Source organism: Hevea brasiliensis, chromosome 9 (assembly GCF_030052815.1).
Source record: "Hevea brasiliensis isolate MT/VB/25A 57/8 chromosome 9, ASM3005281v1, whole genome shotgun sequence".
NCBI classification, from domain to species: Eukaryota; Viridiplantae; Streptophyta; class Magnoliopsida; order Malpighiales; family Euphorbiaceae; genus Hevea; species Hevea brasiliensis.
In genome coordinates this window covers 84060610-84088323 of record NC_079501.1, presented here as the reverse complement: position 1 = coordinate 84088323, position 27714 = coordinate 84060610, and the positions used below count along the sequence as shown (strand labels likewise).

Here is a 27714-nt window from a genome sequence, read left to right as displayed (position 1 = left end):
CAATATTTTTAGATTTGAAGGATGCTCTAGTATGCTTTCCTAGTGCACATGCTCTACATTGAAATTCATTCTCATAATTGATCTTAGGAAGACCATTAACAAGTTCTTTCTTAGACAATTTTGAGAGTGTATGCATGCTTGCATGACCCAGTCTTCTATGCCACAAATAACTAGAGTTATCAAGAGATACTAGACATGTACCATGATTAGTTTCAAAATTATTCATGTCAAGCAAGTAAACATTATTGGATCTATTGGCAATGAACAATGTGTTATTATCTAAGTTATTGATTGTACATAGAGAAGAAGTGAACTTTACCTCAAAACCTTTATCACAAAGTTGGCTTACACTTAGCAAGTTGTATTTCAATCCTTCAATGAGCGACACATCTTTAATACAAGGTTTGGTTCCAATAGTGCCATTTCCAATTATTTTTCCTTTCCCTTTATCTCCAAATTTTACATATCCTCCATCTTTCATTGTAATTTCTGAAAACTTGTCCTTTTCACCAGTCATGTGCTTTGAACAACCACTATCTATATACCATTTTTTACTTTCCTTCATCCCTTTGAAACAAACCTGAAATTTAATCATTGGAGTTTAGGTACCCAAGCAACTTGGGGTCCTTGGGGGTTAGTGACCTTAGGTAAGGTTCCCTTTGGTACCCATACCTTCTTTACCTTAAAAAGACCTTTCCTAAGTGCACAAGAACTAATCATATGACCCCTTTTATTGCAATAATAACATGTAATATTGGGCAAAGAGGATGTAGATGCTTTAATGAAATGATTTTTATACTTGTCATAGTTCATGAAACCATCAAAACCAATTCCATATTTTTCATTTGAAATTCTTTGGTTTCTAAGAAGTACATCTAGAGTTTCTTTTCCTTTTGTAAATTTTGCCAAATCATTTGTTAAAGATTCTACTTTAGCTTCAAGAACTTTATTTTTCTCAATGAGCATTTCACAAGTCTCTTTTGAGATTTTCAACTCTAAATCTAGTTCTTTAAACAAAGCAATTTTTCCTTTGTAAAATTCATTTTCTTTATGCACATTGGACATGAAAATATTTTGTGATCTCAATGATTCAATTTCTAAATTCATTTTAGTGTACTTTCTCTTGTAATTTCTATACTCATCATATACTTTAGCAAATGCAAGCTCAAGTTCTTCCACATTAGGAGATTCATAAGAGTTTAACTCATTGTCACTTTCTTCTTCCTTTTGTGAACTCTCGACTTTCTCTTCAAGTGCCATCATACAAAGAAGAGCAGTCTCTTTATCACTTGATTCATCATTTGAAGATTCTTCACTGTTGCTCCATACTACTTTCATAGCTTTCTTGCTCCTATCTTCTTTTCCTTTCTTCTTTTTGAGCAATGGACATTTGGGCTTGATATGTCCAGGTTTGTGACACTCATAACAAACAATTTCTTCTTTTGAATCCCTGAAGTGTTTATCCTTGGGAGTATACTTTTTCAAGAATTTCTTGTATTTGCTTCCTCCCTTCTTGAAAGCTCTTTTAAATTTTCTTGCAAGCATAGCCATTTCATCATCATCATCACTTGAAGCACTTGAGTTGTCACTTGAGTCAACTTTGAATGCAACTCCTTTCTTCTTATCTTCATCTTTGTTTGACTTAAGAGCAATGCTTTTCTTCTTTTTCTGCTCATTTTCAACTTCATCTTTCTTGTATACCATCTCATGTGCAATGAGAGATCCAATGAGTTCATCATAAGTGAATGTTTTAAAATACTTGGTATCTTGGATAATTGTAGTCTTTGCTTCCCAAGATTTTGGAAGTGATCTAAGAATTTTCTTCACAAGTTCAGCTTCCTCAAATCTTTTTCCAAGTGCTTTGAGAAGATTTACAAGATCGGTAAACCTTGTACTCATATCCGCAATTGATTCTCCTGGCCTCATTTCAAACAGCTCATAATCTCGAATAAGAAGGTTTGCTTTGGACTCTTTGACGACATCAGTTCCTTCATAAGTGACTTCAAGCTTATCCCAAATTTCCTTAGCAGATTGACATCCTGAAACATGATTTTATTCATTAAGGTCATGTGAGCAATGCAAAATATTGATAGCTTTAGCATTTATAGAAATTTTCTTCCAATCATTGTCATCATATTCATCTTCATGTTTTGGAACTTTTGTAGTTCCTGGACCATTCTTTTGAGGAACATGTGGACCATTTTTAATAATTCTCCATGCATCAATATCTACAGATTGTATGAAATTTCTCATTCTTACTTTCCAAAATGAATAATTAGTGCCATTAAAGAGTGGTGGTCTAGTGATTGAGTAGCCTTTAGCTAAAGGTGCGGGTATACCGATAGTATTGCTAGATGAACTAGCCATTATGGATCACTCTAAGGTTGTAACACCCTAAGCAAGAGAGACAAGCTCTGATACCAATTTGTTGTCCCAAAATAGTCCAAGAGGGGGGTGAATTGGACTTTACCAATTTTTCGGCTCTTGCTTGTAGCCTAATGAAAAATTATGGCTTTGTTCAACTAGGTGCTTCTCTCTTTATAATGAAAGTAATATGTGTCTCAACAAAGTGTTCCTAAGTTGCAATTTAAGCCTCAATCAATATTTAAGGCAAAATCTAACAAAACATGCATCATACTATATACAACTAATTTCTCAAGTTACTCAATATGTCTTCAAGTTTATCAATTCAATCTATTCAACCAACATTCAACATCATGTATAAAAAGAAACATTTAAATTGCACAAAAGTAAGGAGGTCAAGGTTAGAGAGATCAAACACAATGATTTTTATAGTGGTTCGGCTTAACTAGCCTACATCCACTCTCTCAAAGAACCCTCTTTGAGTCTTCTCTCCAATATTTGCTCTTTTGAAGGCAAGAGACCAAAAGACCTTTACAACTTTTCAACACCAAGCTTTTACCAAGGTAGCTTAAAACCTTCACAAGTGCTACCTCAAGCACTTACTCTCTCAAGCTTCAATAGGTGCTTGTACAACCTCTCTTAAATGTAATTAAATGTTTTAACACTCACTTTTATTGAATACAAATCAAACTATAAAGAAGAGATGAGTTGATTTGCCAATGATAGCTCAAAGACTTTAAAGCTCTTTAATGAAAGCAATAAATGAAAAATCAAAGTTGGAGTTCAAATGTAAGCTTTCATCAAGTGTAAATGAAGTAAAGAAGGTGTATTTATAGTCCCAAATCATTTTAGACCGTTTGAAACCCTTTTGGAACGTTATACACACTGCCCAAGATAAAATGGCCGTTATTTTTTCCTTTTGTGTGAAGTTGAGCAGCTCTGATCATTTAGCAAACTAATGAAATTTTGGCAGTAGTCAGTAAACTGGTTAGTAAACTAATGTTTTTAGCAAACACATTAGCAAACTAAAAATTTTAGCAAACCAGTTAGCAAACTAAGTCAACAACTGCATGTCTCAACTTGCAATATTAAATAAAATGATTTAGACCTTAAAAAAAAATGTTTCAATAGTAGTGTCCAAGGTCATGATGAGAAAAAGTAATCATAAAATAGAATTTCATTTTTGAGCTCCATTTGACTAAATTCTCATCTATTCTTCTCATATAAGACCTAAGACTCTATCTCTAACTCTATGACTTTCATACCTTTTCTTTGAGTCTTGGCTTTCATAGTCTTGTTCTTTTCTCATTTTGGATTTGTCTTGAAATGCCTTTGAGTATCCTTTCTCCTTAGATGCAACTTCAAAGATACTTTAGGAATAAGACAAAGAATCTACACATCACTTTAAAGTTGGGTTAGATAGATTCTTTTTGAGTTTTGTTATCATCAAAATCAATGCTCATTTTAAGCTACACGGGGTCAACACTATCCTTTAATTATCCTTATCATTTAAGCAAAAGTGGGTCTATTAGTCTACTTGAAACATGTAATGTTACTAAGTTAGGCAGCATAAGACAATTAATATTATAATTAGAAAACGTGACATGTACTACATGTCACACCTTACCCCTCTGTAAGGCATAACATGATCCCATAGAATACCTAATGAACTATTGAACTTCACCTACCGATAACTCATTAAGTACCCTACAAGGTATTTTAAAACAATTTTCTTATTTTTGATAAGTGGTGAGCATTTTCTAATAGGTATTTAAAACATCTAATTGAAATTAAAACTAGTTAATATTTTTGGTCCATTTTATTTTTTCGCAAATTTTATAAAAATTTTGCCAGAGTTCCGTTTGTATTTTGAGAAAACAGTTCTTCAAATACCTGAAAAAAAGGCACTTCCAATAATTTTTCAACCACTGCTTCAAATTCATACTCAATCTCAATCAAATTCTCAACACATTTATCAACTTTCAAATTTCAAATCCACTATCCAATGATCATCAAAATACTAGCAATCCATTTCATTCAAATTAAATAAAATAGTTCCATTCATAGTTCATTAAAGATAATTTATATATATCATTGCAAAATTTACATTAAGAGAAATTCAAACTAAAATTTATTATAACTTTATACAAATTTTGTGTAAGCTGCTCAAGACCGAATTTACATGTTCATACATTTATGTGCAATACACATATCAAAAGAAATATTTACAGTCAGGGTATAAATTATACCCGATAACTTCAAACTGATAGATCCTCACACCTTAGCAGCTCAGTCTGCTGCTCCTCTAGTCTCTAAATCTGCAATAGCAATAAAAGCTAACGCTGAGTACTAGGACTCAGTGATGCACAACATACTAAAAGAATCTTTATGCAGAATTTAAATCACATTTAATCAAAAATTGAACTGAGCATGCGAGTTAAACACAAAACATGAATTATGAGATTTTATACCAAACAATTTCATTTCGAAGTATCAAACAAATTTCATAAAACCCATAGTTATATCATGCCATTCGAAAATATAATCTCAATAGCCAGAGGCTAAAGAGAAATTACATCACAAGGCTAGCTAGCTCAAATATATGGATATCCATTCACATCCTCTTCTACTGGCACACCTCAACACTTCTTCAGAGAAGGAATCAAAATTCGAAACTAATTACCCCCACTAGTCGTGCTAGTGAGGTGTTCAAATATATGGCCATGACACTGTGGTTTCAAAACTTATCTTAACAATTTGCTAAACATTGTCATTTCAAATATACACAATAACTTTCACAATTTAAATCAAAACATCATAAATAAGGTCACAATAAACTTTCAACAATTCAAAGCAAAAGTAAAATGCATATTTCATTCACTTTACCAATGAATTTTAAAGCATAGTGATGTTGAGCACAAACCTCAAGCGAGTCGCCTCTTGGCCTTGACTCGGCTCCTCGGGTTCTTTCCCGGTATTCTTTTCAACTGAAACACACAATTTTACAGTGTTTCAGTACCATAACTTAGCATAAATCCAAAAATAAATTTAACTTCACTTTTACCTAGCTCTAACGTGCTAAATTCGACGTTCGTGAAATTTTGTGTTTCGGGTTACTATTCACTACACTATTCAAGTCAAATTATTGACTTTCTAAGGCTTAATAGGTATGGGAATTCCAACTTCACCCATATACCACATTTTGGTCACTAAACTTGTTAGTTTTGGTCATTTTCTCAAAACTTAGGTCTTTTAGGCAAAATTGCCAAATTTTTACTTTTGGTGTCCCTAGTTGCACTGTTCCATTGGTCACCTTACTGTTGGAATTTAGCAAAACTTTCTTCATAGAAAATGTTCCCCATTGTCTTAAGTTTATTCTCCTTTTTGAATCACTCCAATTGGAGTTTTGTAGCTCAAGTTATAGCCAAAATACAGTTACTGTTCATGCTACAGATTTTAGTTCTGGCAGATTTATTGATCCAACTTCGTTCAGCAATTTGATCAAGTTAAGTCCATAATTTGGTCTAATTTTCTTCATATGAAATGTTCTACTATGTCTTAGGTTTCCATCGGTTCAAGAATCACCTAAATCAGAGTTTTCTAGAGAGATTTATAGCCATTGAAACTTTACTGTTCATATGGCAAATCTGCAGTTCTGCAGATTCAGTGACTCAACTTTGCTCAATAATTTGATTGGGTTAATGGTATAATTTGGATTGGTTTTTTCATGAAAGTTTTAGGTCTATATCTCATCTAACCACTGGTAAAATTTCAGATCATTTTGACCTGCCTAGCTCGAGTTATGACCAAATGAACAAATACTGTTCATTTGTTCAGTTTATACAAGGCAGCCTGTAATTTTTTAATTTTGGTCAATTTGTTTACTAGGTTTTAGTCACTTTTTGGGCATGCTTCCTAAATGAAAATTGTGTCATTTAGTGCCTATTTTCATTCCCAATTGGTCCCATATCAATTGGACTTGTAAAATTTCATTTTTGGTCTCTCAAAGTTGACTTTTGGTCATGCTTCATACCCAATCCGAATTTGGCTTTGATTTAAACACTTCTAACACACTTAATTAGGTCACAAATGACCATTTCTTCTATTAAACTATGTCAAAGACATCATTTAGCACTTCTTCACATTTTTTGTCTCTAAACCCTAATGTTCAAAACCCTAATTCATGTCATTTGTTGCATTTAGCTAATTAAACACTTATAAACATGCTCCCTTAACTCAATTAAGCTTCCTAACATGTTTAGCTCAAACAAATTTATACTTTGTCCAACCAAACCCTAGCTGTCCAAAATTCTATATAATTCCTCAACAAATTTTCTTTCCATTTTAAGTTTATTTACAAGCTCAATAAGTTAGAAATGTAAGAATCAAACTCAAATTATCAAATTTGACTACGAACCTTTTATGTAGAATTTCTTTTTCTTCAAAACTTCTTCCTTTCTTTTTTCTTTTTGTTGTCAAGCTCCTTCCCAAGTGACTAGAACAAGTTATTGTGAAGCAAGTATGGAAGGATTTGAGGTTTAATGGTGGTTTCGAAGCTTGAAGCAAGCTTTAATGGAGGTTTGCAAAGGTGAGGGAGAGAGAAGGATGGGAGGCGGCAACTTTGGGAGAGAAGACCAATTGATTTTTTTTTTTTTTCTTTTCCTTTCTTTTTTATGTCTTATGAAATACCACAATTCATTTTAATTAATTTATAAATTATGGGATTTATGGCATCATGCATGATGTCATGCATGATGTCATATCTCTACACCTTTTTAACTTTTTCATTTTCTCTTTTTTTTTCTATTAGTTTTTTAATTTAATTCTCGATCCTGAAGTTTTCTTTTCTTTGATTTTATTTGATAGTTAGGTCAGGAGTCAGCTCTCGGGGTCAATTGACCAAATTGCCCCTCGCCGGTTCATCCCAGTTTGTAATTAATTCTATATTTCTTCCGGCTTTCTGACCTAATTATTTGACTGGCTTAACAGTTCTTTTTCGTGATTTTCTCTTTTCCACTGTGTTTATAAGGGTCCTAAGGACCGCGGTGTCACATTTTACTATTTAAATTTTGAGTTTAAAATTACTTCGCAGTCCTTCCCGAGAAGGTCACCCATCGCTGTGACTCTCGGCTCGTTTAACTTCTTATATTCTGTTTTTCTTATTTATACTCAACTAATTGAACATTATTAATTATTTGTGTTTATGGCTTCTCTAGTTGTCTTAAGTGTGGTTCTAATCCCCTTAATTGTCCGGATTGACACCGGTCACCGAAACAGTGAAATATACCAGGCTATACAAATAGGGGTGTTACACTACATATATAACTTGTAAGATACAGTGATAAATACAAAACATGATGGAATCATCTCAATCCAAAAACAAAGGAAAAGAAAGTTCAAGGCCAAAAAGCCAAAATGTCAATTTTGATGATAAGCCATTATGGAATCGTGTGACAATTTTACTAGTTCTGATAGATGAGGGAGGAAATAAGGTGTGGACGTGTAACTACTGCAATAAGAGAGTTACTGGTTCACTAACAAAAGTGAAGGTTCATTTGCTTAAAATTCCAAATCAAGGTGTTGAAGTTTGCAAGGCAATTACTGATGATGTTTTGAAGGCCATAAAAAAGGAGAATGAGCAAGTTGAGTTCAAAAAAGAAAGGCAAGTTTGGAGAGTAGGAGGAAAACAAAATATGCTTCACTCCTACCTGGTTCAAATCTATTACAACACAAAAAGAAGAAAAGGCCCTTTGGAAAAGGATTTTAATGTTTTAGAAACATATGAAGTTGAAAAAAAAGTAGCTAGGATGTTTTATAATGGGGGAATACCATTTAATTTTGTAAAGAATCCTCATTTTAGAAAATATAGCAAATATTAAGCAATGATAGTTTAAGTGGTTATGTTCCTCCAACATGCAATAAACTTCGAACCACATTACTTGCCCAGGACAGAGCCCAAGTGGATAGATTACTTCAATCAATTAGTGATTCTTGGAAAAAGAAAAGGGCTTCTATTTGTTCTGATGGATGGTGTGATCGATAGAAGTGTCTACTAATAAATATTATGTTTTAGGGCTGATGTTTATGAAAGCAATTGATACTACTGGCAACATCGAAGATGTTGAATATGTGGCAAAATTATTCATTGGAGTCGTAGAGCAAATTGGTTCAGAAAATGTGGTGTAGATCGTGACCGATAATGCTACAAATTTCAAAACTACTGGTATGATCATTAAAACAAAATATCCTCATATCTTTTGGACTCCATGTGTAATGCACAGCTTGAATTTGGCTTTGAAAAGCATGTGTGAACTAGCTAAAAAATCACTTCATTATTTTCAATGCAAATGGATTAAAGAATTATTGAATGACATCCAAGAGATATAGAATTTCATCATGAATCATGGCATGGCATTGGCAATTTTTTGTAGGTAAATTATGCTCCTTTTAATTTTCAAAAATTTTTTTAATCATTTCCTTTCTTAATTTGGTTTATGTTTCAAATCTTCAATAGGTACTCCAAATCGAATTTGTTGAAAATCATGGAAACTAGATTTGCTTCCTCAATTGTGATGGCCAAAAGATTGAATGATGTGAAAACAGCGCTTGAGCAAACAGTTATGGATCTAGATTGGAAAACCTTTAGAGTTAATGGAAAGACTCCTATCAAAATCAAGGCAATGGAAGTGAAGGAACACATTCTAAGTGATCTGTGGTGGGATAAAGTGGACTATTTTTTAAGTTTTACCAAACCCAGAATTGATGTGCTAAGGGCTACTGATAAAGATGCTCCAATGTTGCATTTAACATATGATATGTGGGATACAATGATTGAGAATGTGAAGGCTATCATTTTTGCATATGAAGGGAAAGACATGTTAATAAGACAGTTAAATTTCTTTGATGCTATCCATGAAATTTTGAAGAGTCATTGGAATAAAAGTAATACCCCTCTTCATTGTATGGCACACTCATTAGTGCCTAAGTACTATAGTGAATATTGGCTTCAGGGTGGAAATAATGGTGTTCATTGACAAGCATCAAATGAGGATGAGGAGTATCTTTGAATAGAGACAAATGCTTGAGAAGACTCTTTCCTAATAAAGATGATTTTTGAAAAGTGCTAGAGGGGTATGGAATATTTTTTAATTCCTCATATTATTTCAACTAACCACATATGATGGCTGCAAGAATGTATGAAGATCTAGTTTCTTGGTGGGCTAATTATGGTGCATCTACTCTTTTACTTCAGTCTCTAGCATACAAGTTACTATCACAACCAGCATCATCCTCATGTTGTGAAAGAAATTGGAGCACCTATTCATTTATTCAAAGTGTCAAAAGGAATAAGTTGACAGCTCAAAGGTTTGAAGATTTAGTATTTGTCCACTATAACCTTCATTTACTTTCAAGGAAAAAGGATAACTATACCTAAGGAGCTTCCAAATATTGGGATATAGGTAATAACAAAAGGAGTTATTATTGTTTAAAATTTTCCACTTAATTTAAAAAAATCCAATTGTTTTGTTTATAGGTGGGGATCAGTTTGCAATAGAAGAGGATGATTTGCTTGATGTCGCTTATTTATCTATTAACGATCCGGCTTTAGAGACCATTATCTTTGATGAAGAGGAAGACTTGGAAATGGAATAACTTGCCTATCTAAACAATAGTTGTTTATTTATTTATGGATTTGGTTGTATTTTGGATATTGATGATTTATCTAGACAATAGTTATTATTATATATTTTTATATCTTTTATTTTATTTTATTTTATTTGCGTAACATATCCAAGTGCTCATGTCTAAATTTGGATCCACATTCCTATATTTTCTATTTAGGAAGTTTACTTGTCGGACACATGGATATGTATCCATTTCCAACACCTGTACCCGAGTTCGAATAACACAGGTTATAGTCATCCACCAAGTTCAACATATAGTTGGCATTATTAAGGGAATGCACTTTATGAGGGCCCCATAAGTCAATATGCACCAGCTGGAAAGGTAATTCAAAACATGTGTGACTAACCATAAATGGTAATTGATGTTGTTTTGATATATGACATACAACATAATCATGCACATATGTAGTAAAAGCAATTGTGGTATGTGATTGAGTGCAATAGGAGAAGCATGTCCCATTTTGTAATGCCATAATGAAGTAGAAGCGGGATAGCCTTTATTTATATTTGCACTTATATTGGTTGATGAAGTACAAGTAGCAACAATACTAGTATGGGTTTCAGATAAAGGATGAGGTAGAAATTGTCTAAATAAAGAGATTGTTGTGCTATCCAACTTATGGAGACCTCCTCACATTCTCCCATAAGCAACCACATCATTAGTCCATTGGTCCTATAAAATACAATATTTAGGATAAAAGATAATAATGATATGGAATGTGGCAGCAAGTTGACTAATAGATAAAAGATTATATTGAAATTCAAGAATGTAGAAAACTTTTGCTAGTTTTAACCTTAGGTGTAAAGTAATTGTTCCTATTTATCCACACATTGTATAGAACCATTAGGTAGGTAACATTGGGATTGGTGATAAAATGCTAATTTAGGTCAAAGACCATTGGGTTGGAAATCATATGTGCTGATGCACCCGTATTTACGATCCACTTGCCTTTTAAGTCATTCTTTGAGCTAAGAAGGCAATGAGTTGTACACATACTTGCAAAACCAACAAATCCAGAAAAATTTTGACAATTATCTTTAACATGTGCTTTACCCTTCATGCATTTAGCTACCTCCATTTGTACTATAATATAAAAGTCTTTGCCCCACTCATCAGGTTTCTTTACTGCATTGGTTCTAGCATTATTAAAAGAAGCATCATGTATAGCCATGTAAGCTTAAGATTTGCCATATTTTTTCTATTTAAAATCTTAAACCCAATTTGGATAACCATGAAGTTTGAAGCAAGTATCCTTCACATGACCAATTAGGTTGCAATGTGTACAATAGTGATCCTCCTTCTTTTCCCTTTTCTTCGAAAACTTGCTTTACTACCACCAAATTCTTTCCTCCCAAACCACTTTCACCATCATAGCAACGTTTTTCACTAGCCTCGACAGATGCATTGTGCACTTCCCTTTTCTTCTCCACTCACAAGGCCAGTGAATAAGCCTTATTTGCATAAGGCAACGAATCTATGAGCAAGATCTAATTCTTTACATGATCATATTCTTCACAAGACCCATTGAAAATTGGATTAGTTTGTCATTTTAATCAAATTCAGCAATTGCTTTAGATGCATCACAAGTATAACCATTACACGTACACAATGAAAGATTTGAAAACCTATAATTAATCCCACATTTTCTTGAGTTTAGTAAAGTAAACCACCAATGACATGCTACCTTGCACAAAAGAACCAATATCTCTCTTGATATTGTATAGCAAAGGTCCATTACTTCCTCCAAAAATGTTGTTGTAACTCACTCCATAGATCTTTAGTAGTGGAAATATACAAGAAAGCTTCTGCTAATTCTTTTGAAGTAGAATTGATTATCCAAGATATAACCATACAATCCATACGCCTCCATTTTTCAATCAAAGGAGATTTCACATCAGGTTTTACGATTTTACCAGTGATAAATCCCACTTCATCCTTTGCGCACAAAGTGATAATCATCGATCTACTCCAGGTCAAGTAATTTACACCATTCAATGGTGCACTCACTAGAATCATCCCTAGGTTGTTCAAGGTTTGCAAACAAAAGGATTCTTCCATGGATTGATTCACCGAGACTCTAATATCACTCATGTTCTCAAATTTTGAATTCATCGATCTCTGCTATTAGAGTATGAAAACGCTACAAAAAGAATATCAATTAGGGCTATGAGAATTTCTACACAGGAAATACACGCTATGATACCATTTTGCAATATAAAAAGAAAATAGAGAAAAAGCAAAGAATAAAGAAATGAGAGAAAACAAATATTTGTTGCTTTATATACAAGGCTGCATGCGGTTTAAGTGTGCAACAACTCTTAACCACTTGCTTCCAGCTTAGCTATATCTATAACAAACTTCTAACTAATTGTGCTAGCTTAATAACAAAGCTTCCCACTAATAATTTAACTGTATCCTACAAAAATCCTATATCACTATCCCACCAAATCAAATATTAAGGTTAATATATCTGCCCTTTGATGCCTCTTTTATAAAATTTGAATCAAATCCTATTTATGAGATTTTTCAACTATTTTCCTATTGTGCTATAAAATCCTTTTCATGTAAGTTACTCCAAATTTTGGGTCAAAAAGGCATGATTTGCTTTCCCAATGTGTATGTACTTAGCCCCTATTTCCAACAACCCAAATCATGCAAGTTCACCAAGATTTACTAACAAAATTACATAGGACAATTTTAATAAATATAAAGCTATGACTTGATAAATGTGACTTGCTTATTATATGGTCTTAGTTGACAACTATAAAGTCTACCTTACTTGACTTGGAAGTGCAGACTAAGTTATACTTTTATTCAATCTTTATACTTAAATATAACCCAGTTTATGCATCTCAAACTATATTTTTTTTTCAATTTTCATTTTTGTGCTTATATTAAAGGTTATCAACTTACCTACATCAAGCATTGGATGATAAACTAGTTTGACCCAAGTTAATAATTTTACATTTTGCTACTTGGATTAAAATAGCTTTTTTCCCCTATTTTTGTATTTTTTTTTAATTTCTTTAGTGAATTATATGTTTTAAGATTGTTTAAATTAAAATATTAGAAAGCTATTTTTTTCAAATATAAAGATAATTTTAGACTTCACTAAAGCTAGCTATCCTTCATACTTTTTTTTTTCTCAATAACTAGCTCAATAATATATTAAATTTTCTATTAATGTTAATATACCATGTTTACTTTTCTTTTAAACTTTAAGTTAATCTATATATGCCAATATAATTTATAAAAAGATATTTGTTTTTCTTTTTATTGAAATCCAATGATGAATTTAAATCTCCATTAACTCTCTCTCTCTCTCTCTCCATCCATTTCTTGGGGTATAAGTTTTGCAAAACATGCCATTAAATTTAGGCCCTATTCAGCAATATTAGCTATTATAGTAGTTATTTTAATAACTATTAGCTGTTTTACTAGCTATTAGCTATTAGATATTAGTTTTTAATGGTTAGTTATTTATATAGCTATTAAAGTAGGAGTGTTCGGTAAAAATAACTATTGGATTAGCTGTTAAATATAAAAATAGTGATATCATCTTGTTGACTCTAGTCAACATACTACTTTAACCTCTAAAAGCTAGGAGAGGTAGTTTTTTATGAACTACTCCCTCAATCTCTAAACACCAGTACAAATATTATGCCACCGAATAGTATAAATATGATAGGTAGTGTTTGACTCTAGTCAAAACACTAAATATTACCTTAAAAGTTGTTGCCGAATAGGGCATTAGTGTCTGTTTGGTGTTAACGTTGAAGCGCCTAAGTTGCTTTTCAGGGAAAAAAAACTATTTTAGATACTATTGAAAAAAAGTTTTTTTGTTTTTCTAATATTCTTATGACTAAAACTTATCAAATTTAATTTTAAAATTTTTTTTTAATACTCTCTAACTAGTATATTTAAAAAAATATTTTTCTCAACAATAATGCCAAATAGGCCCTTAGTCTAATTTTTTGTACCTCAAATGTTTGAATTTTAGAACAAATTCATCATAACCCTAGATCGTAATTGGATATATCAGCAACTAGATATAAATGTCTTTTCAACAGGTTGTGTTTTTTTGTTGTCAAATGTTTGAAATATAGTCGAAATGTTGCCAATTTTTAATGAAAAATACTTGTTATTTAGGGTTTTCATTTAGTATGGCATGATTTATACCATCTAACAATAAAATTTGTAGGGCCTTTACATGTGGGATGAGATTGAAAAGAAGAATGTGCATCTTGCTTAGGATAAGGTTGTGAAGGCTTGATTTCAGGATATTCTCAACAAAGTCAAGAATTAAATGTTGGTGAAGCACAATATGATTAATATTGCCTTTTTGCACGATCTAGGATCGAAGTGGATGAAATTAGAGATATGGAAAAATCTTATGGCCCATTGGAGTAGCCAGAGCGGCAAAAGAAGTCACAGGCTGCTAAAATTAGTTGAACAACTAAAAAGATGGATCTATAACAAAACATTCTAGTGGTTCATTGAAAATTGAGATACCTAAGGATCAGCTAGTATGATTTTTTAAAATTTAGTTATTATTTTAATTGTAGTTGTGTATATTATTGGTTATATAAATGTTAAGTATATATTTTGGTTGTTACATAATATAATAATTTTTGTTTTGTAGACAAAGAAGCTAGGTATGCTACCAAATCAGGTTGAAGTTTTTCACTCAACTCACACCAAAAAGGGTATTGAAGGGTACTTATTATTGACAAATCACGACAAATCGATGTAGGTTAATTTCCAAATTTTAGTTTCAACATAATATCCTTCAATCTTTTTCAATTGTCATTAAGTTGTATTGAATTACAAGACATGATAAATGTGTTTGCTATTCACATATTCTGAGATTGGAAAATCCCAAATTCCTGGATCATTTATCTCCTACTCATGCACATTAGCTCATTCTAGGTCATTTTATCGGTGTATGATATCCATAGAGCAAGTTAAGCAGTTGTTAGCAAGAAATATCAAACTATAATGAGGCAGCTGATATAAGAAAATCAAACCAAAATGAGATACTGAAAGAGGCGCGAAAGGAGTTTATGTCCACACAAGGGACTCATGCTGTAGCATCTTCACAGCCAACCACTTTAGACTATACACCTTCACAGAACTATACAGATCATTGATTATATTATTTATCTTTGCCTTTAGAGATCTTATTATGTATGAAATTATATTACTTTTTTATGAATCTGATCATATTTTAATTTACTTTTCTATATATAATAGGTATTTTGTGTGGATTTTATTAATTTTATTAATATATGCATTTTAATTATATTGATTGAGAATATTATAATTGGCTTGTTATATTTATTTATGGATTGTCGTGATAACTTTTTTGGAAAAATATAAGAAATTAAAAAAAAATAAAGTTATTGATAGAAAATGTAAGAATTGCGACAGATTTATAATGGATTATTTAAAAAAAAAAATAGTAAATTTTTTGATAAATTAGTTACTAATTGTTGAGATTTAGCGATTGTTTCCTTACAAATTACTAACAGAGTTTGTACTGGCATTTTAGCAACGGCGTTACTTGTAGTGATGACCTTTGCTATCACTAATATTAGCGATGTGATGACCTTTCCCATCACTAATATTAGCGATGGTGATATAACGTTAGCAATTCTATCATTAAATTCAACGACGACGGCAAATTTTTTGTTAGAAAAATTAGTGATAAGGCATCAAAGACGACTTGTAGTCCGTCAAAAATCTGTTGTTGAAGCCTTCAGCGACAAAAATAAAATCCATAAATCCGTTGCCAACTCCCTTGTCTTCTACTTAGCATGTGTATTACACTATTTCTACAAATAAATAGAAATAAATAAAATTTTAAAATTTTAAAATAACTATAAAAGTTTGAAAGAAATTTATTATAAATATTTTTATAAAATTTCAAAGAAAAATATACTATATTGAAATATAAAAATTTTGTAATATAAATTAAAGTCGAAGAACCTTGAGTAAAAATAAAGAACAAGTCAAAACTATAAAACAATGATGGCAAGTCATAAGGATTTCAATAATATTTAAATTAAAATTTAAGAAATTTTATGATAAAAATTAAAATTGAAAGACACCACTAATACAACTACTTAAGGATTAATTTGGTTTAAATTTTAGATATGTTTTCCATGATTTGAATTATGATCCAACAGTGCAAACCGAATGCAATATTACACCTATGTATGCAATTGTGTGTGTGTTCTATATTTGTCTGCCTATTCTATTAAAAATTAAAAAAATAATAATAACACTAATGAACTTCACTAACAGCAAATTCAACCAGATTCATCGAAATGTGATGCACAGAATGGACAAAAGAAACTAATTACCACAATTACATATATATAACTGAATAGCCTAATATTAAGGCTTCAATGTCTTTTTCTGTATACATATATATTTAGTTCTTGTGTATCATCATTAATTTTTACAGCACTAGTAAAAACATGCAATCTGCAATCTCATCAGGATGATAAGAATCTAAAGTTGTATATATATATATATATATATATATATATACATATGACTCCAAAATAGTACCTAGGTATGGAGGCCAACATCGAGAAATTGAAAGCATGCTCTTGATCAGCCAACTAAAATCCTGATTAGGCAGGTATTAGCATCAGGAAAATAGAATGAATGAGAAGTTGTATGAAATATCCAACTTCCACTATTCGGCGCTGTTGTTGCCATCTTCCATTCGACTGCCCAATTTGACAATGTCTTCGACAAGAATCTTCCCATCTGTTCAAAGAATTTAATGAAAGTAGAAGTTACATTAGGTAAACAAATATAATGCTCAGAAAACAATGAAAGATAAATATCAAAGCATACACTGATATACGCAATCATGCAGATATATGAACATCAACACAACAGATTGAGAGAGAGGGAGTGGAATGATTGGCTGACCTCCATCTTTGGAAAGATTGCTGATGAGTTCTTGAACGCCTTCCTTGTCTAATGTATCCTTCAAATATATAGCAGCAGCCGCTACCTCTTCAGGTGTAACTTTGCCATCATAATCCCTGCACAAAAACAATATCACAACATGAACCATTGCTTTAAATTGCAGTAGCAGTTGCAGCCACACGTACAGTCAGTATAGCATGTCATGTCATAGAACAGCCATCACAAACATAATATAATGGTCATGGCCATCAAGCGGCTTTTTTATAAAAATGAATAGATTTGCAAAATTTTGTGTAAACTTTTAAGAATCCAACTGAATATGAACATAAAATGCAAAAATTAAAAATTCAAGTCATGATTTATATTTGTGAATTATCAGTCAAGCTCAGACCAAAAAACAAAGAGCTTCAAATTTTCACCTGTCATATCATCGCAGAATGCCATGACTCCAAAAATAATTTGTAAAAATAAATAAATAAAATAAAAAAGTGAACCTAAAAATAATTGTTTTTAACTTGCATTCTTCCAAAAAATAAAGAAACCTAAGAAGGCCCAAATTTCTTGTAAGCAAGAATTGAAATTTAGACAAGAAAACTAAGTCGGCTTTAAGTAGTTATAAGAGATTTAACTACTGTTTTAACGTAAAATATGGTACAGAAAAACAAACAAACAAACAAGAGGTTAGAATAACAGCTGTTACCTACTTTAAATCCAATAAATAATGGCTGTAAAAGTCATGGACCCACAAAATATTTACACAGCAGTGGCTATAAAAGTAATGACCGTTATTTGAAATCGTGATATGACTCTAATTATAAATTCAAGTGCATATCAAACAATCCACAAATATTAAGGACAGCCATTGAAATAAAGAAATGAACAAGAACAAAAACAGAGAAATAATCACACAAACAGCCGAATAGGAAATTGATTCCTCCAGATAAATGCCTGAAAGATAACCAAAGAATCATTCTTTTGATGATTCTAATCAACTCGACTTGCAATATCAACATCCAGTAGAAGATCTTATCACTTTTCATTCCATTTCATTAGTGTCCTCGAGCATGGGAAAGGTTAGCAACAACAAGCATGAAGAATTTTTAATTATTTCATCATTTTTTTCCAAATATGTTGAAGTAGGATAGTTTTTTTTTTTTTTTCAACATCTAATGCACTGATATGGCATCTAATGCAACTTCTAAGTATCCATATAGTAAACCTGGAATGAAATAAAAGATTCATATAATTAGACTCCTAAAATCAAATAGAAATGAAATTACTATCTTGTTAAAGGCTCCTAATAAAAAAGATCAGGATTATATGACTTGTTTCCTATTCCAATTCTATTTCTTGGTAAACCAAATGGGACCAAACTTGAGCCAATGAATTCCCCACTCCAATTTATGCTTGAGAGGCCTTTCCTAGTTTAAAAACTTTCGTGCTGATTCGAAGGGCATTCCTTATTCTATTCCTTGTGATTGCTTTCCTCCCTTGTACATAACAGTCATTAACAACCACGTGCCCCAAATGGCCAGAATACTTTCATGCTACCAAGAACCACCATATGTTCTTTCATCAGATGTAAGAATATGAGGTGAGCACACAGAAAACTATTATAGTGAGCAGAGTACAACCAAAAAGATGAAAGATAATAAATGATGATGCACCTGTCTAGTAGTCTCCAATGATCACCAATTTTAGCATCTACATCATCAATTTCCTTCTCAAGTTTTTGCAGCATGGCATCAACCTGGAGTACAATTAATGACTATAACAGTTAATAACAGCTACGCACTAAAATTTGCTAACAGATGATGAAATGGTAATGGAATCCATAGTTCTTGCCTTTTCTATTAGTGCTGAAGAAATATTGTCACGCTCATCCACTTCAGAAGCATGATCACTTTCATCTCGGGCTGCTTTATAAGCCCTAATGGCCTCTTTTTCACCATCTGTGCCCTCCTTCTCTACCATGCTATTGTAAAGCTCTATCTGAAAACATACTTTGTTAGAAATATAAGTTTCCCGAGCCTAAAAGTAAAGCCTAGTACCTAGAAAGCTGTTTAGTTGACTTCCCTAGCAGATACACAATCAATATTAAGCACAGAGGAAAATGCTATTCTTTGTAATTGAAAAATCAAGTAAAAGAGCTGTACAATGTAGATATTCAATGTTCAAAATACCTCCTTATTGACTAGGTTTAAGAACTCTTCACGTTCTCTACTCACTGACTGCAAGATTAAAAGAAAATAGAAATCAAAAAACAGAGAAGATCAAAAGGCTTACTATGAAAAACTAAACAATTAACATTCATCCTATTTGCTTTCTTAAAAAAATGGAAACCGCATCCAGAAGTGTTGGGCTTTTATACAGGTAAACCATATAAAGTTAAATTGACCCAGCCAGTCCCATGCAATTAGCAGGGCCTCAAGGCCTTGACCAACAACTTTCTGTGACCCAATCTGCCCATTCATGAGAGTAGACCAGGCCATGGTCTGATTTGAAACCAGAACTGGTCAGTACATTTCAGGCCAAAACCAATTTTTTCATTAAAAATAAAAAGAAAAAAATTTAAAAAATTTCAATCATCGGATTTGATCAAAAGCAAACCAGACTGGACTGCCCGGCCAGGTCTACCTAAGAGGACTTGCAAAAGTATCAAAACCTTGATCAATAAAAATTTTCAAATTCCCAGTCCTTACAGATGCTGAAGCTAAAACTGCAAGTGCACAACTAAGTTCACAAAGCTGCTCTTGTTTCTCCAATGTTCTTGCTCTAGCCAGTTCTTGTGCTTCACGTGCTGTTGGTGTAATCATCTCTTTCAGCACCACATCCTCCTGATTAACTTTAGATTCTTTCATTCTGGAAAGCTCCTCTTCCTCTTTTTCTTCCTCCTCCTGCAAATTATCAATGTAAAACTAACTTAAGTAACTCAAAAGATGCACTCAAGTCTCAAGATGCTCTGAGGCTCCTTTTCGAAAAAGTGAAGGTTGAAGGCCATATCTCAACCCAAGGTTAGGACTTATCATAGACCGCATTAAGATTTTATTAACAATATTCAAATTATCCCCTTTTTGACACAACATTAACCACAATCAATACCAAAATGTCTAATTATAGACCAGTCCTAATAGAACACCACAATGTATTCTCTTGAATTTCAAAAGCAATTAAGAAGGCTCTTATGTCACTAAGAACATCAATCTAAATACGACCAAATTCAACCTTGATCAGATCTTCCTGCATCTCAAGATACTCCAGCTTCCTCCTCCTTTCAGAAACAGAATCCTCTGATGGCAATGATGTAACACCAACAGTATCCACAACCTCATCAGGCAGGGAAGACAGCGTTGCTTGAACAGCTTCCTCTGGTTTCACTTTTCCAGACACGGTAAAGGCCCTGCATATGATTCAGAGCAGAAAACTTAGATGCATTTGAAAATTAGAATATACAGAGGAGGATGAAGTTTTAAATGAAAGAGGTGGCAAAAAACAGGATTAACAGAGGACTTCAGATTACCTTGAAAGGATCATAAGGGAAGATGGAACAGAGTGACTGAGAGACAGATCCAACCAATCACGAAGCTGTATATAAAGATCGAGAACTTGACAAATTAATGGATAGGATTTCAGTTTAAACACCCCAATCCTTAACCAATTGAAATTATTTAACAAGATAAGAAAATTTATGTACTATTTTTAGTAATTGATAACATTTCGTGATCTTGCATGCCTATTAACAGCCTGTTTGGAAACTAGAAATTTGCAAAAATTCAATTGATTTCTTTTTTGTCAATTCTCATATTTAGAAACCTAATAGTTGAAAGAATTCAATTCTTTTAACTTAGAAAAAGAATTCATCTTATGAGAAACAGAAATCATGCTAAAAGTAATATGATTGTGTGAGAATTCACTTAAATTCTTTTCTTACAAATGATTTTTTTCCAAAAGAAGCCTAAATCCTTTTCCAAAAAGTTTTTTTATCACATTCAGAATGCTGGAAGTATGGAATTATGAAGCAGGGAATGGAAGTTAACAATTCAAGATAAGCATACACCAATGCAATGTTTACTGGTACAACATAAGCATGCACCAACCCTATGTTTATGCTGATCATTATAAGCAAATATCATATTATTAAACCTAGTGGCAAACTGAATAGATCCTAGAAAATCTATCTGGAAACAAAACAAGCAAAAAGGCCAAACGCAAAAACCTGTTGCCGCATTTCTTCAACCGATAACAAACCGAGCATGCCTCGCTCCCTACATTCTTCACGAAGTTCGACCTCTGAAAGAGACTCCACACCCTCTGCTTGAATCAACTTATCATCATTCTTGATCCTATAAGAAAAATAGCATGACTAACGTCCAAAACATGATTTCTTTCCTAAAAAATTGCCAATACAAGAACTTTTGTCAATTAAACCCTATTCAAACCAAATTTGTGGTAAAAACTATCAAAGGACGTAATAACAATTAATACATGGAAAAACACATTCACACAAGAAAAAGGAACATAGGGATTAAGGTGTGGCACACAAACAAAAGGAATGATAGAAAAGAAGATGGCATATAATGCCTTGTGTCAATCAATCATATACTTTGGAAACCATACCACTTAAGCATAAACAATAAACATCACTTCCTCTGAAGGTGGTACAATGTAAAACAACCAAATATTTCTCCTCAAACCAATTCAAAATTGACGAAACTTCATAAACTATCAAATCGCGCACATGTGGTTTAGATTAAGCTCAATTTCACCAGGAGCCATGCACAAACAAAACTGATTTCAGCACAACCCAAATTGAATAGCACTCTCCTCTTACCTTTGGAGTCTTTTACGAAGCATATAACGCAAGTATGCATCTGTTCCAAAAGGGCTGATTCCCATGTACTTGCACATACTGACCAACCGAGGCCTGACATGAGAGAAAAAAAAAAAAAAAAAAAAAGCAAGCACGTCACTTGACAAAGCACATAGTAACACCAAGGAAAAAAGTAAGGTGCCTTAAGTACATAAGCGATCACAAGCAACCAACCAACCTGCTAATATTATCCAAAGTTAGTTCATCATTGAAAAGCTTAGCAAAGCCCAAAATCTCCTCATTAGAGACACCTGCACCCCTTCTAACCTGCATCATTATTGCATCTTGTATTGGTGAAATCAAACATCAGAAGTTGAAAAGCTAAGCTAAAATCCGTTTACAGGAGATTGACTGCTGATTCTTACCCTGTTCAAAAACTCATCAAGATCCTCAGCAGTTTTCTTAATTTCTCCACTCCGTGAGTTTTGGACTTCCTTTGCCATTTCTTTGACAGTATCCTGAAGAAACTTGGCATATTCTATTCTTGCATTCAGCCTCCTTTTCAGTGCTTCCTATGTTTTGAATTGATAAGAAAACAACTGTTTAAACAAGCCAAACAAAGAACAACCCCAGATATACACAAACTCATACATGCATATTGGGTAAGGCAGCAAAGAAGTGAAATAAAGCCAAGCTGAACAAGCATCATCATTTTTCAGCTTTTTTATGAATTGGTTGGGCTCAAGCTTCCCAAAATGAGCTAGAACCTGGCTTGGCATAAGTTAATGAGCTAACAAGCCAAACTTGGATCTATTAATTGACGTAGTTGTGAGAAATACTATCCAAGAAAAAATTTAAATGTATAGGTTCAAACACAAATTTAAACTATTATAAAAATATTAGCTAACTTGGATGTTTTCATAAAACTCATAAATGTAAATAAAGACTTTTGTTCAAACAAAAATGATTTTATTCAAGCAGGACTAAATTAAGCAAACCCGTAAATTATTCAAGAACTTTCTTGAGAATGTTTCTGAATAACCAAAGCACCTTGTTCAGACTTGGATTAATTACTAAATAAGTGGACATCAAACTTGAGTTTAACCTGAGTTCCTTGCTCTAAAAGAATGTCTCAAATTGTTTTCAGCCATAATCTTCAGAATATTTGTTAATGGATATGTGCAGAGCACATGTTACTAGCAGCAAATGCATGCATATATAAGCACAGGTTCCATGCACAAGTTGTTTCAACTTAACTCAACTCAACTCAACTAAGCTTTTATCCCAAAAATTTAGGGTCAGTTATATGGATTCGCTTTCTTCACTCTAAATGATTTTGGGTTAAATCCTCAGAAATGTATAATACTTCTAAGTCATGTTGTACTACTCTCCTCCAAGTCAATTTAGGTTTACCCCTTTTTTTCTTTCTATCCTCTAACATAATGTGCTCTACTTGTCTAACTGAAGCCTCCGTATGTCTACGTTTCACATGACCAAACTACCTCAATCTCCCTTCTCTCAACTTATCTTCCATGCACAATGATTTAATTTTTGTGCCACCAAATATGCTATAAAAACTTAATTTCACCTCTACATCAATACCAAATAAGATTCCATACTTGAACCTCCGCAGTAGAAGAAGATAACAAAGATGGAAACAATACTGCATCAGTAAATTATAATGAAAAGGCAATGACCATCAAAATCCATATGACTGTACCTGCTCTTTCATCTTATCTTGAAAGGTTGATGGCAACATGTTGGGGAACAATTTCAGGAATACTGGTAGCAGAAATTCCATGAATGGAACAATGATAAAGACTGCAAAGGGTACTAGTCTAAAAATGTCTGCAGTGGTACGGGTAAGCTGTTGCCTCTCCCTTCTGGATAAACTCCTCCCACCAGCAAGTTTTAATAGCAATCTTGAACTGATCCTCACATCAGCCCACAGAAGCTTAAAACCTAACCAGTAATGTTTCAATGTTGAGACAAATTCATGTTTCCAGTGAGCAAGTTTCTTGGCCCAGTCCTCCCTGGAGAACAAATAGCATGCAAATAAGCAATCCATAATAACACATTGATTGCAGCTAATTATTAATTTAAAAAATTAAAAGAAAAAGAACAGCCCAGAGGTAAAGTTTTTAACCTGCTCATAGAAGCTACAGCCCTTAAAGCAGGACCAATCCCAAGCAGCAAAGCCCATGTTCTTTGTAAAGTTGATTTAGCCACCTTTTGAGATTCATGCAAACGTATGGCTTTCACTTTGGCTTTTGCTGTACTCAAACCTTCAACAGCTTGATCACATTCTTCAGGAGATGCTTCCTTTCTCTTTCTAGCAACTATTTCTTCATTTTCTTCATCACTCCCCAAGTCAGGTTGCTTAGCCGTAGCAGTTGATGCATCACGAACAGAAAGTGACATCAACCTCATTGGATAAAGAAACTCTGTTTGCACACGCCCATGATCCAAAATTGCCGTACTGTAAAATCTATGCCTAAACTGCCCTACGGCTGAAAAGCCAAGTAATCCTGCTCTTGCCACTAAATTTCTATTTGGCTCCTTTACATAATTAAAATTTGAAGATGATTGGTTTGCAGTAGCATTATATCTGCAGGCATCCAAATTCTGAGTTGCATGACCAAGGCATTGGAAGCTCTGAATTGAGCGAGTTGAGGCATTCAGGTAATCAGAAATCACTCTCTTCCGTCTTAAAATTGCTCTAGAAGCCATTTGTTAGATCCCTTGTTGCAAAGAGAAATGCGTTCGCATTTATTAGCAAACCTCTCAATTGTGCTGGCAAACAGAAGATTAAAAAAAGATATTATCAAAAACCACCAAAATAATATATAAAAAGAGAAAACAAACTGCATTGTTGCAAACTTCACAAAGAAAAAAAAAATTCCTTTCGTTCACTTCACCTCATATGGAAAAGCACAAAACAACTTAGGCTATGTTTAATAGAACGTAAAGTAATCAATCATGTAATGAAATGAATGATGTAATGTAATAGTCATTTCATTTTCATATTTGGTTGCAAAATAAAAATGCAAGTAATGTAGTAATAATAATTTTTATTTCAATATTTAGTTTATTTATGAAGCCAATAACAGGGTAGAGGCAACGGCTTTGGTGATTGCCGGCCGGTGGTGCTGGTGGTAGCCAGTTATTGACAGTTATTGGGTGGTGAGGGTCGCTGGATGGTGTCAAAGGTGGTGATACTGAAAGAATAAATTAAAAAAAAAAAAAAGAAATTGTGATTATATACATTTTCGTATGCAATAGTCATTATATTACATAAGTTAAATATATAATTAATTACATTATATAATTATCATTTATATCAATTTTTTACTGTATACCTAAATAAAACAATAAAGCATACAATATTTCCATTATACATTTGTTACGTCATACCATAGCCTTATTTCTTAGTAACCATTACAATCATCAGAAACAATATTTATCAATTAAACAACATGACAACTTAGTTCATCAAATGAACCACAAAAATAAAAAAAAGAAAAAAATAAAAGCCAACATTAATTTAAAAGTAAAAGAAAGGGCTCTTCCCAAAAAGGGGAAAAACACTCCGTCTGCGATTTTAGAGATTACAACTTCAATACAGTGGACTGGGTGGGGAATTCTTGCGGAAGGGGTAACGCAAGAAATTGAATAAAACGACAAACGTAAAAAGTGACAGAAAGAGATTTAATTAAAAAGAAATATAAAACAACACAACAGCAATATATTAGATTTATTCCATACAAGTAGTAATTTAAAAGAAAAGTAAAATGAATAGCAAGAAAATCATACTAACAGAAAACTTTCCCAGTAACAAAATAGAGAATATGCAAAACTGCAATAATTTCACGACAAAATATTGTCATTTCCAACATAAAACGAAAACATAGTAAATCAAACGCAGCACAGAATACCAGATTTATTCCATACAAGTAGTAATTTAAGAGAAAAGTAAAATGAATAGCGAGAAAATCAGACTGACAGAAATCTCTCTCAGGAACCAGAAAACATGCAAAACTGCAATAATTTCACAACAAAATATTGCCATTTCCAACATAAACTGAAAACAGAGAAAATAAAACGCAGCACAGAATACTTACAGTTCTCAAACAAGAAACTCAGTGCCAGTGATCGAGAGATGAATAAATCAGAGGAATGGGAAAAACTTAAGGATTTGAAGAGTAAAAACTTTTTAAATAGAAAAAACTGCAATTTCTTATTAGGGCCGCAGCCTGCAAGACTGGGGGTTTTAGAAGGGGATGGGAAAGGAGATCTTCTGCGGCGCAGGTGCACGACTATAACGTTGTATGAACCGTCGATCAGCATAATCGTGTATCTGGGATTTATGTGGAGTCCAGAAATGCGTTTGTGTAGGGACCACCGGACCAGTTAGGTATTCAAAGGCGCAGCAAGGCAAGTGTAGACATTGTTGGCATTCTTGATTTTGTACTCGTTACAGCTAACACAATGTTTGGGTGGGCGAAAATTAGAAAAGGGAAAAAATAATTAAATAAATAAATAATTTCTATCATAAACTTCTTTCTTCTATTTTTTTTGATTCTATCATAAACTTCTTTAAAAGAAAAGAAAAAAATAAAATAAAATTAGAAAACAAAATGTAAGACCCACGACTAATTTTCTCTTTAATTTAAAAAGAAAATTGATATAAAATTAGATATGCTAATTGGATTATTCACGAAAATCATTAAAGTGAATTATTTTTTAGTGTATGAGTTATGTAATAATTAATATTTTTATCTCTTTATTTTAAAAGAATCAATGGTTTAGTCTCTTAATAATCAGTGTTAACTAAATATGAAATGATCTTATTGTCCTAAATAATTTTTCTACAATCAAATTTTCATTACTCCCATTATTTTCTTGGTAACCAAATAGAAAATTTAATATATTCCAAATTAAAATTGTAGCTAACTTTGCACCAAACCCACTTACTCAAATCAAAATCCTAATCCCATCTCATAGACCCATCTCCTTATCTTAGTGCCTATTTGGCACTGAATTTAGAGGGTCCAAACTGCTTTTTTTATTAAATGTATTATTTTAGATGTAGTTAAAAAAATAATTTGAAAAAGCTATTTTATTATTTAGTGTTCTTATTACTAAAATTTATGAAATTTAATTTTAAATTATTTTGTAATACTATTTAACTAGTACATTTAAAAAAGTGATTTTATTAATAACAGTTTTAATAGTGATACCAAATAGGCTCTTAGTTATTTCACTCCATACCCATGCAACCTGTTTGATCCTTTTCTCGGTGACCACATCAATGACGATAGTGACAACAATTTCTCAACCAATAGCAGGGGAGAATGCGATTTAGCTGCTGAAGAATATAGTCCACCCATAAAATGTCCAAGTCTATATTTTAAAGTCTAATTATAGACTTAAAATATCAGCCCATTAACCCATTAACTTAACACTTATTTTTGTGCAAAAAATTTAAAGATTATTGATATGGTGCAATATTAGAATCATTTATAATTATTGTATAGGTTATAATAATTATAATAAGGCTACTGATTATGGTATTAAGAGATCCTTTCCAATACTAAAAAATGACAAGCCAAAAAATATGAGTGATTGTAAGGCCATTGATTGCGGCACATAATAGGTAAGAGTGGCAAAAGAAAAGGCAAAGTTTTGCTTTTACATAAAAAAAGAAGTGAGTGTGCAAGTGGTACTGTTCATTCCTTCTCTCTTTAGTTCTTGGAGATTCACTGCTATAAAAATGTACATTTAGATTGTGAAATCTATATATATAGTTCATAAATAATAATGTTATTATATGTGCGGCTATGTGATACAAGTGAGATTATATTTTTATGCATGTTTATGCACTTAGATCTAGGTTATCAAAGCAT

At 32.5% G+C, this 27714-nt stretch overlaps 1 protein-coding gene across 1 annotated transcript; it reads right to left on the bottom strand.

Moving 5' to 3' along the window:
* Nucleotides 1–16396: 16396 nt before the first annotated feature.
* On the bottom strand, nt 16397–26100 carry LOC110643096 (uncharacterized). The gene is made up of 15 exons (XM_058153862.1): nt 25930–26100; nt 23955–24601; nt 23529–23841; nt 22234–22380; nt 22047–22135; nt 21830–21922; nt 21215–21341; nt 20519–20583; nt 20224–20398; nt 19701–19895; nt 19182–19229; nt 18844–18990; nt 18666–18748; nt 16999–17114; nt 16397–16830 (listed from the first exon to the last, which is right to left on the bottom strand). Exons 2-15 carry the CDS (start codon nt 24536–24538, stop codon nt 16757–16759), a joined length of 2256 nt encoding a protein of 751 aa, XP_058009845.1. The 5' UTR covers nt 24539–24601; nt 25930–26100; the 3' UTR covers nt 16397–16756.
* Between the last annotated feature and the right edge of the window lie 1614 nt (nt 26101–27714).